At 39.7% G+C, this 10,451-nt stretch overlaps 1 protein-coding gene across 1 annotated transcript; it reads left to right on the top strand.

The window, feature by feature from the left end:
• Nucleotides 1-3,430: 3,430 nt before the first annotated feature.
• On the top strand, nt 3,431-4,360 carry LOC131908368 (olfactory receptor 4X2-like). Its single transcript, XM_059259425.1, has one exon. It carries the CDS (start codon nt 3,431-3,433, stop codon nt 4,358-4,360), a length of 930 nt encoding a protein of 309 aa, XP_059115408.1.
• Nucleotides 4,361-10,451: the final 6,091 nt, after the last annotated feature.

Below are 10,451 nucleotides of genomic sequence, written 5' to 3'. Positions count from 1 at the left end.
CATCAGCTTCTCTGGAACTGTAGTTAAAGATGGTTGTTAGCTGCCATGTGTGTGCCAGGAATCAAACCTGGGCTGTCAGTGCTCTTTACTATGGATCCATTCCTCCAGCCCTAATTATTCATGTTTGTTTGTTTGCTTGCTTATTTATTTATTTATCCTTGCTTCTAAAGGATAATGTTTGATTCGTGAGTTGAATATGCAAAAAGAAGTTTCAAACTTTTTCCTAAATCTTAATAGGTCTTATGGTTTTCTTATTAATAATTAGTTTAAATTTAATACATTTTGTTTAATCTTGTAGCTAGAGTTTTCCTGCCTGGCCCACAGTCAGGACAAATCTCTCTTACCTGCCAGTCCGACAGCCACTCAGACCCAACCAAGTAAACACAGAGACTTATATTGCTTACAAACTGTATGGCCGTGCCAGGCTTCTTGCTAACTGTTCTTATATCTTAAATTAATCCATTTCTATAAATCTATACCTTGCCACATAGCTCGTGGCTTACCGGCATCTTCACATGCTGTTTCTCATCATGGCGGCTGGCAGTGTCTCTCTGACTCAGCCTTCCACTTCCCAGCTTTATTCTCCTCCTTGTCCCGCCTATACTTCCTGCCTGGCCACTGGCCAATCAGTGATTTATTTATTGACCAATCAGCAACACACTTGACATACAGACCATCCCATAGCATAATCTTTATTCAAGATTGAGTTTTTATGTGTTACACTGACATAAAGGATATTTTGTTTGAAAAATGATTTTATAGCATCTTTAAGATATTTTACCACAGGAAGCTTCACGTACATACAGGCATGCTCATAGCAGTGTTATGAACTCCCCTGCAATCTACCAAATGACAACTTTAATGATTATCAGTTCAGGGCAAATTAATTTTCCTCTGTGCCATGATATCTTAATGGTAGGTCTGTGGCCTCTTCACTTTGGGCTATTTGTTATATGGGAGTGTCTTATGCCTTGTAAGATGTTTCTCTGCATCCTTGACTTCTACCTTATTAATGTCATTGGTATTTTTTCTTTTCAACTAGGTTGGACAATGGGAAAGTGCTTTTAGACAGAACCAAACCTCCTCTGAGGCAAAGCCACCCTGGCGGAGAGTCTGTGTTTTGCACTATTTTGTTTGTTCAGTTGTTTTTTTCATCACAGACAATGAGGAGATGTTCTTTTTCAGTTTCCTAACATGTATGTTTCCTAATCCTTGGGCCACTCTTATTAGTGTGCCATTTTATGTGACGCCAGCAGATTAGCTTTACGATGGGTAGGTGAATTTTCACCTGCTAACAGACCCTCATGGCTCAGCGTTCTGTGAACACTGGGTAAATTCAATTGGTTTGCATTTCCCTCTGATCTAATGTTGTTTCCTGTAGAGGCGTTTGAGGTCCTGCTTCCCATGAGGCATTCTGTCTTATTAGGAAGGGAAGAGAGACTACAGATCTCTGGGGAGCTCCTTCCTCTCCCTGGATCATGCCTTCTCCCTTGGTGTCATCGAGGCAGCATGAACTTAAGGCTGAGCCTTCTGAATGATCAGTTTTCTATGGAACACCTGGGAGGCAAGTCTACTTTTCTTTTACTTAATAATCAGGTAGAGCTGAGTCCTTGTGTCTCTGTCTCCAAGTCTAAGTCTGAAAGGGGAGCCAATCTATCCTGCTACACAGGGAGGCAGGGATAGCCATAGTTGCCTTAGTACTTCTCCATTGGCTCAGCAAGAAACAGTGGGAATCCAGAGACTTCTTTGCATATGTATTTTCAGAGCAGCAAAACCAGAAGAACTCTGGTGTGGCTTTAGTTTTCTGTTCACGGGCTTCTTTCACATGTGATGACTGAGTGTACTTTGAAAGCTAAGGGAGTGGTGCCATGAGATGCATAACACACTAGCAGTGAAGTGGTGAGGAGGAAATAGTCCCTGCCTTAAGGAAGCTCACACGATAGCTAGACAGATGAGTGCATAAATAATTATGATTCAGTGTGGTAAGTGTCGTGATCCCAAAATGTCATGAGATCCCAAAATGTCATGAGATAAGAAGGACCGCTGGCTGTGAGGACCTATGGCTGTGGCACAAAGAGTCTTATGATGAGAACTTAACCTGTACCAGGAGACTGGGAGTGGAATCTATGGTCTCAATATCTGAAGCATGTGTTGTCTGCATGGTATTGTTTGGAACCTTAGCCTCTAAGAAGTCAAAGAACTTCCTAGATATCACACAATTGCCATATGCAAAACCTGAATGTGTGAGGTCAGGAGTTCAGCTTTTGAGCAGTGCCTTTTTTCATGAATGGATTTTTGGTCTTCACCCCCCCCCCCGTACTTGTACTAGTGTGTCCCTTTGGGCCTGTAGGGAACTAAATCGTATCACCAGTCTGATCTCTGAAGGAGGGGAAGCTTTGTGATATGAGTGGAAGTCATCTGGCTCCTACTCTCAGGTGTCCTGGAGTCTTTCTGTAGGAGAGGCTCTGTGGATACAATACAGTCCTCAACTACTTTGGACAAAGTCTAGCACATACCGGGATAGTTTCAAGTCAGTTAGTGTCAGTCTGGGTGATTTCCTGAGAAGCTAGATAGCTGTCTGTAGGGAATGATGTCCCAGAGCATGAGTGCACTATGAAAGGTTGCCAGAATACTGACACTGAGGGCACAAGTTTAGAGGAAATGAGCATGCCAGCAAAGAAGAAAATTGTGCATGGCCTAAACTATGATAATATCATCAAGTAAACAACTATACAAAGTGAGAATTTGAAGAAGCAGATTGAAGATCACAGACTATGACTGTGTACAGGCTTGTGGTCTCTCTAAGGGGTGCAATGTGCCAAGGGAAGTACACCATGAACATGTCTTCTGAAGACACTAATGAGTATGTGAGAGATTGAATACTACCCTCCCCCCCCCCCCCCCGCCCCCGTAAACCAAGGAAAGAAAATGAGATAGGAGAAAGGCAAAGAAGGAAATACATTTGGGAAAGCACAATAAAGATGTTCAAAAGTACTAGGAAAGCATCTAACTTGGCTATAGCAATACTATCCTGGATGCCCCATGTTGAACAATGAGTGGATTTATTGAGTTTTAATTGGTCATCCCTCATTGACTCCCCTCTCTGCAAACAAGTCTATGCTCCTCAGCTGACACATCCTTGATGAATCCTCATTGACTGTAGGTAAAGTCTGAAGTCTCTAACACATCTTTTTATATCAAGGGCATTTTTTAATGCAGCTTTATATTTAGTCGTTTTCTCCACAATTCCAGCCATACACAATGCATTAACACCTCCTCTGTCTGTTTAGTATGCTCTTTTTTAGTTATTAACTCCTACTCAATTAAAAATACTTAGTCCACAGGTTTCCTGCGAAAGGTTTTATTTAATTTACTTATTTCATGAAGTCTTTTGTGTCATTTCAGGTCATAACACCCAACTTGCTCCCTTATGGCTAACCTACACAATGTGACTGAGTTCATTTTTCTGGGACTCTCTCCCAATCAAGAGGTACAGAGAGTTTGCTTTGTGATATTTCTGCTCTTGTACACAGCCATTGTGCTGGGGAACCTCCTCATGGTGGTCACTGTTGCAGCCAGCAGAAGTCTTGGATCCCCCATGTACTTCTTCCTCAGCTATCTCTCCTTTGTGGAGATCTGCTACTCCTCCACAACAGCCCCCAAACTCATCTTGGATCTCCTAGCTGAGAAGAAATCCATATCTGTGTGGGGCTGCATCACACAGCTTTTCTTCATGCATTTCTTTGGTGGCACCGAGATTTTCCTGCTCACAGTGATGGCCTATGACCGCTATGTGGCCATCTGCAAGCCCCTGCACTACACTAGCATCATGAACCGACAGGTGTGTGCTGTCCTTGTGGGAACAGCTTGGGTGGGAGGCTTTGTACACTCCTTTGCCCAGATCCTTCTCATCTTCCGCTTGCCCTTCTGTGGTCCCAATGTCATTGACCATTATTTCTGTGACTTGCTTCCTGTGCTTAAACTTGCCTGCTCAGACACTTTCCTCATTGGTCTGCTGATTGTTGCCAATGGGGGTACACTGTCTGTGATCAGTTTTGTGGTCCTCTTAGCATCCTATGTGGTCATCTTGTTTCATCTGAGGACTCAAAGTTCTGAGGGACGGTACAAAGCCCTTTCTACCTGTGGGTCCCATGTCACTGTGGTTATATTGTTTTTTGGTCCATGTGTCTTCATCTATCTGAGACCTTCTGCTACCCTGCCTATAGACAAGATGGTAGCTGTTTTCTACACAGTGATAACTCCCCTCCTCAACCCTATCATCTACTCCCTGAGAAATGCAGAAGTGAAGAAAGCCATGAAGAGTCTATGGATCAGGACAATGAAAGTAGATGAGAAATAGAGTCTGGATATTGGCTATCAGTATCGGAATGGTGCTGAGTCCAAACTAATGGGGCACTATGAGTGGAAAGAACAGCATTATTGTAACTGATGAACATCTTCTAAAATACATGCAAATTAGTTCCTTTTATGAAAATACTCTTACATAATTAGCTATTTTAGATTGCTTTTGTTCTTACCTCTAGCTACAATAGCAATATTTGCAGCAGAATACTAGAGTATACTTATTTTGGTTTCACCTCCTATGGTAATTTTACTGTGACATGGGACAGAAACATCTTTGCTTCACAGGGTTACTTTGAGCAATCTGTCTTATGAATGTACTCTTGATAGAAACAAACACTTCATTTAACAGAAGAGATACTTTTTTTTTTGGCGGAGAAATAAATGAATGGATGAGGTATCTCATTGTATCTTGACAGATGCTTGTTAATTACAAAAGGAAATGTAACTTAACTACCTCTTAGACAATTGCCCAAAGTGAGCATCACTAGCAATGATATACACCAATGGAGCGCACCTCCTTATATGATGTGCTGCAGAAGCACCCAACATCATTACTGTGCTATTCTTTCCAAAACATACAACCTGAGTATAATTTTGTAATAGGTTAAGAGAAAATCAAACTGAAGGATGTTCTGCAACATTTCTGGCATTTACTGTTCAAAAGAGTAAAGAGAAAGAAAGATTGAAGAATTCTTTCCCCTTCAAACTACACTTTTTTTTTTTTTTTTTTTGGAGCTGAGGATCGAACCCAGGACCTTGTGCTTGCTAGGCAAGTGCTCTACCACTGAGCTAAATCCCCAACCCCTAAACTACTCTTAAGGGTAGGCTGTATGATCAGCAGTAGATGGCCAACAGAAAGTGAACTCAATGGCATCTTTGGAGTTTTCTCGTCTCATAATATTGTGTCAGGGCTTTTCTTTAAAAAAAAAAAACTTTATCTTATTTTTAATTTTAATTATATATATTATGCATATTATATATATATAAAAATTATCTCTTTTTATGTTACAGGTCTTTTGCATATATATGATGGCTTCCAGTTTAGTGTTTTTATGGGGTTCCTGAGTGTGCAAATGAGTGGGTCTACACTTTCATATCTGTTTTATTTGTCTTTTCTTTGACTCTTTTCTTTTGTTTTGGCCTTTTCCTATGTGTTAGTTTTTGTTTTACTTTATCATTATCTTAGAAACCTGTTTGTTTTCAAATGAGAGATTGAAGAAGGGTGCATCTGGATGGGAGGGGAGGTAGGGAAGAGCTGGGAGGAGTAGAGGAAGGGGAAACCATTGTAAGGATATATTATGAGAATATATATATATATATATATATATATATATATATATATATATATATATATGAAAAAACCATTTTTTTTGTAAAAGTGAAATAAAACATAATTTATTTAAATGATAGATAGTTGTCACTATAGTATGTGTGTGTAAGATCACATCCCTAAAACTCCTTGCTCCCGTTAAAGATGTAACAGGCACCATATAAATCTTGGAAACATTTTACAGCCTGTTATTCAAATGTTCTTCAACTAGAAGACCCCTAAGTACCTCTGGAGGGATTTCCAAAGAGAGGGTGGTGTCCACACATAGTTGTTTCTTTTGTGCTCTGAAGATGATTAAAATACATGACCACCATTAAAGACGCTCTTTGTTCCTTGGCAGAACATAATAAGATCCGCTATTAGTAATGGCTGGCTGTGGAAAACCTGTCTAGGACTCTCCAGGAAATAACCTTGGGAGCCTTTGGGTTCCCCTGAACATCCTTCAACAAAATGCCTAAAGCTGAAGTTTCTTTTTAAATTGTTTATTCAGGAAGAAGGTTATTGAGTAGCAAAACTCAACTGTGTCCCTGCAGACGCTTAAGTGAACACGTCACCATGATGCTATGTGTAACATTTTATCACCTGGAGAATTGTGTGTAAAACCAACTTTCTGTCAGGAGAAGGAAGTAATAATGTGATAGGTAATCCTGCTTATAATTAGGCTTGAAAAGTTTTTGAGATGTGTGAAGTAGATTGTTAGATTCTTCTTGCTGGACTTCTTGTGGGTATTTATACTATTATTAGCTAAAAGATTATTAAAAAGTTGAAATTTTATGGTGGATCCTTCCAAGGGTCATTATCTAATCTTTTGGAAAATGAAATGACATTTCTCCTTGACAAAAATCCAGTAATCTCATATATTTTCTGCGGTATTAGAAGCTGTGTTGTTTTTGTTTGACAGTGAGAATGTAGTGAGAGTTCTGTCTTACACACCAGGGCAATCAACAGTGAAATTCAATTTATATGACAGCTTCCCAAGCGAAAATCTTTGTGTATTAGAAAACCTCACAAAGCACTTCATATTGCTCTAAGATGTCCACAGATGTATCAAGAACTGGGAAGTTGCTGACGGAGGGTGACATTTTGCTATGTAACCCTTCCTTTGTTCTTTGGACGGAAGCGTCTCGTGGAAAGCTCACAATCTTTGTTCATTTATGTTGTCCTTTTGGTGTCCCTTTCCCTTCAAGGCCTGGACCCTTCCTCCACTCTTCATGTGCTCCAATTCTTCCCTTTGCTCTCCAGCTTCCTCAGCACTCTCTTCATCTTCTCTGGTTCCCTCATCTTCTCTTTGGGCAGTGAACCGCGTCCCCAGCACCCCACTCCAACTTCCCCCTTAGGGATCCAAGCCTCAGAATGAATGCATTTTAGTTTTTCACTTCAGGAAAGAAAAAAAGAATTCCTAATGACGATTCCAGGCTCGAGCCTTATGGGTCTTTCTCATCTATTTTCAATAAAAGGAAAAAAACAAAACAAAATGAACAAACAAACAAAAAACAAATGGTATGTTATCACCAAAAAAAAAGTTATTTTCTCTTTATGTACTGATGACAGCTGAATGTGATATATGCTCCTGAATGAAGTAGTAGGATTGTGTAAAAGTTCACTAACTTTGAAAATGGCACAGTTTATCTCAGAGAGCATCTTTGGGTTTAGGAATTACTCATTGAAGTACTAGGGATAAAAGGACATTATGTGGAAGCTTTCAAAGATTTTAGAATATATACATTTAAAAATTGTCACAACAATTTATTAGTAACATTAATTTGCATAACTATCTGGATGGATATTAATAAAAATTAAAGTTGTGGTTTATGTGGTATATATTGATAACAATAAACCACTACAGGAACATCAAAACATTAAGTTTAAAATAAATCCAATAAAATATTTGGAGATATGCTGTGATAATTGGATTCTTTATTTTTAAAAACTATGATATTAGAGGAAATACATAATATAACACCATGATTTAATGAACTATTTTTATTTATATTAGGCATAGTTGATAAAGTTATTGAATATTTTAATAATTTAATATACATGCTGTATATATACCTTCTTAATGACAGAAAACATTTAGAATTGAATACAAATTACAATCTTGTAAGCATGCCTAGGTGATTTAGCATAATTAAACCAGATGAACTCTTATGATATACACACTTGTATTTGCTTAAAGACCTTCAAAATCAATATTTGAAATCCATATTAATAGCGTTTTAAGCAATCTACCTTAAACATTGAGTAATAAATTTTTTTTTTTGTTTGTTTTTCGAGACAGGGTTTCTCTGTGTAGCTTTGCACCTTTTTCTAGAACTCACTTGGTAGCCCAGGCTGGCCTCGAACTCACAGAGATCCGCCTGGCTCTGCCTCCCGAGTGCTGGGATTAAAGACATGCACCACCACCGCCCGGCTGTAATAAATGTTTTTTGTGGTGTTTCTGCATACCAAACTTGCCCTTTTGCAACACAATTTCTAAGTTCTTTAAAACCATGTGTAGACTAGAAAGTCCTAAAACATGAAAATTGCTAATTAAATGTACAAAATATACACGGTATTTTGGGCATAAATATGGGTGATTAAGTTTGTGTAGGTCATATGTTTAGTTATTGTATAATTGATGGGTTGGAGATAGGGTACTGGATTTTAACTCAGAGCCTTGTACATATTAGGGACAGATTTTATTTATTTTGAATTTCTTTTTTGTTGATGTACCAATGCAGATGGGGGAAATTCCACATGGTCCACACTCCTAGATGAAGAACTACAAGAAGTTAATGTCTGCTAAGAGTTGATTGTCTTCAGGCACAAATTTCCATATAGGTTGTCCAATTCTAAGTGTTCAGGGTTGGACGAATGCACATATGAGCAAAGTTAAATGCACTCAGTAGGTTACATATATGTGTATGTGTGTATTTATGCATGTGTATATACACGTAACAATTAAAATGGAGATTGAGAATTTGGGAGAGGTGGAGGTCTTAGAAGGTGAAAAAGAAGGAACAGGGGTGATATAGATTCAATGTGCTCATGTATAAAATTTTTAGAAAATATAAAGATTATTAAATAAAAAGGAACATCACTTCAATTATATTTGCTTTCAATTATAACATGCTTTTTTGATGTACTTATACCCAATGAAAAGTCTAGTACAATGAAGAAAATTAAGGTATCTATCACCTTCATTTTGCTGTGAATATTATTTATTTATTTATTTATTTATTTATTTATTTATTTATTTATTTACAGCCTACCCTCTGTTTCCCCCCCTTCCTATCTTCCCAGTCCCTCTCCTTCAGACCCCCCCCCCTCCACGCACTTCTCCTCCATTTCTATTCAGAGGAGGGCAGGTCTCCCATGGATATTGACAAAACATGGCATATCAAGTTGAAGATTGGAGGAGGATAAGGGTCCCAAATGTTGGCACAAGAGTCAGAGACAGCCCCTGCTCCAACTGTTAGGAGTTCTACAAGAAGACCAAGCTACACAACTGTAACATATATGCAGAGGGCCAACTTCAGTCTTATGCAGGCTCCCTGGTTGGTGATGTAGACGCTATGAGCCTCTGTTAGCTCAGGTTAGTTGATTCTTGTGGGTTTTCTCTTGGTGTTCTTGACCCCTCTGGCTCCTACAATCTTTCCTCCTCTTCTGCAGGACTCCCTGAGGTCTCTCTAATGTTTGCCTGTGGGTCTCTGTATCTGTTTCCATCAGTTGCTGGATGAAGCCTCTCTGGTGACAATTGGACTAGGTACCGAGCTATGAGTAATAGCAGAATATCGTTAGGAATCATTACATTGATTTTTTTTTCCAGTCATGTTTGGTTCCAACCTAGGTTTCTGTTCTATCCAGCCTCTGGGTCCTGGCCCTCCAGGCAGTGTCATGGGCTCCCTCTCATGGTATGGGTCTCAAGCTGGACCAGTCATTGGTTGGTCACTCCCACAATTTCTGCACCACCTTTACCCAGCACATCTTGTAGGCAAAACAATTTGTAGGTTGAAGGTTATGTGGCTGGGTTGGTGTCCCAGTACCTCCACTGGAAGCCTTGCCTGGTTACAGGAGATGGCCTGTTCAGGCTCTGTATCTCCTATTGCTAGAAGTCTTAGCTAGTTTAATCCTTGAGATATCCCCCAATTCCAGTTGTGTGGGAGCTTGTTTTCAGGTTCCTCGTGGCTTTGCCCAGCAGGTCCGCATAGAGAGGATGATTGGACCACGGGCCTGAGTGCAGGTGTCTAAGATGGTCTGCACTTAGCTGTGCTGGGGGAGGAGGTCTTTTGCTCCAACCCTTGGCATTTCTATAAATACCCTGGGGCAGAGACAGTCAGGGCCCGTTGGAATAGGTTCCAGGTCTTCTCGAGGCTATCCTTTATTTTCTATCTGTTTATCTCCACAATCTAAATCCTTCTATCTAATATTTCCTGCTGCTCGCACTCAAGAAAGCTCTGGGGAACTGTGGGGTTGGTGGGTAAACACCCTGCACAGTTGTCTCTCCCAGTACTCTTTCCATCCTCTCCTAACTTTGTCATTCCTATTCCTGTTCCCCCTCCACCCATGATGTCTATTCTATTTCTCCTTTCCAGGATTCATATGTCCCCCATTGAGCTCTCCTTGTTACTTAGCTTCTCTGGGGCTGTGGATTGTAGCATGGTTATCCTTTACTTTACAGCTAATGTTCACTTATAAGTGAGTACACACCATGTTTGTCTTTCTGAGTCTGGGTTACCTCACTCAGGATGAGTTTTTTTAGTTCCATCCATTT

The sequence above is a fragment of the Peromyscus eremicus genome, chromosome 4 (genome assembly GCF_949786415.1).
Source record: "Peromyscus eremicus chromosome 4, PerEre_H2_v1, whole genome shotgun sequence".
NCBI lineage: Eukaryota > Metazoa > Chordata > Mammalia > Rodentia > Cricetidae > Peromyscus > Peromyscus eremicus.
This window is presented reverse-complemented; position numbering and strand designations above follow the sequence as displayed.

Excerpts from the sequence above, each read along its gene's own strand:
- LOC131908368 (XM_059259425.1), top strand. The coding sequence starts at position 3,431 with ATGGCTAACCTACACAATGTGACTGAGTTCATTTTTCTGGGACTCTCT.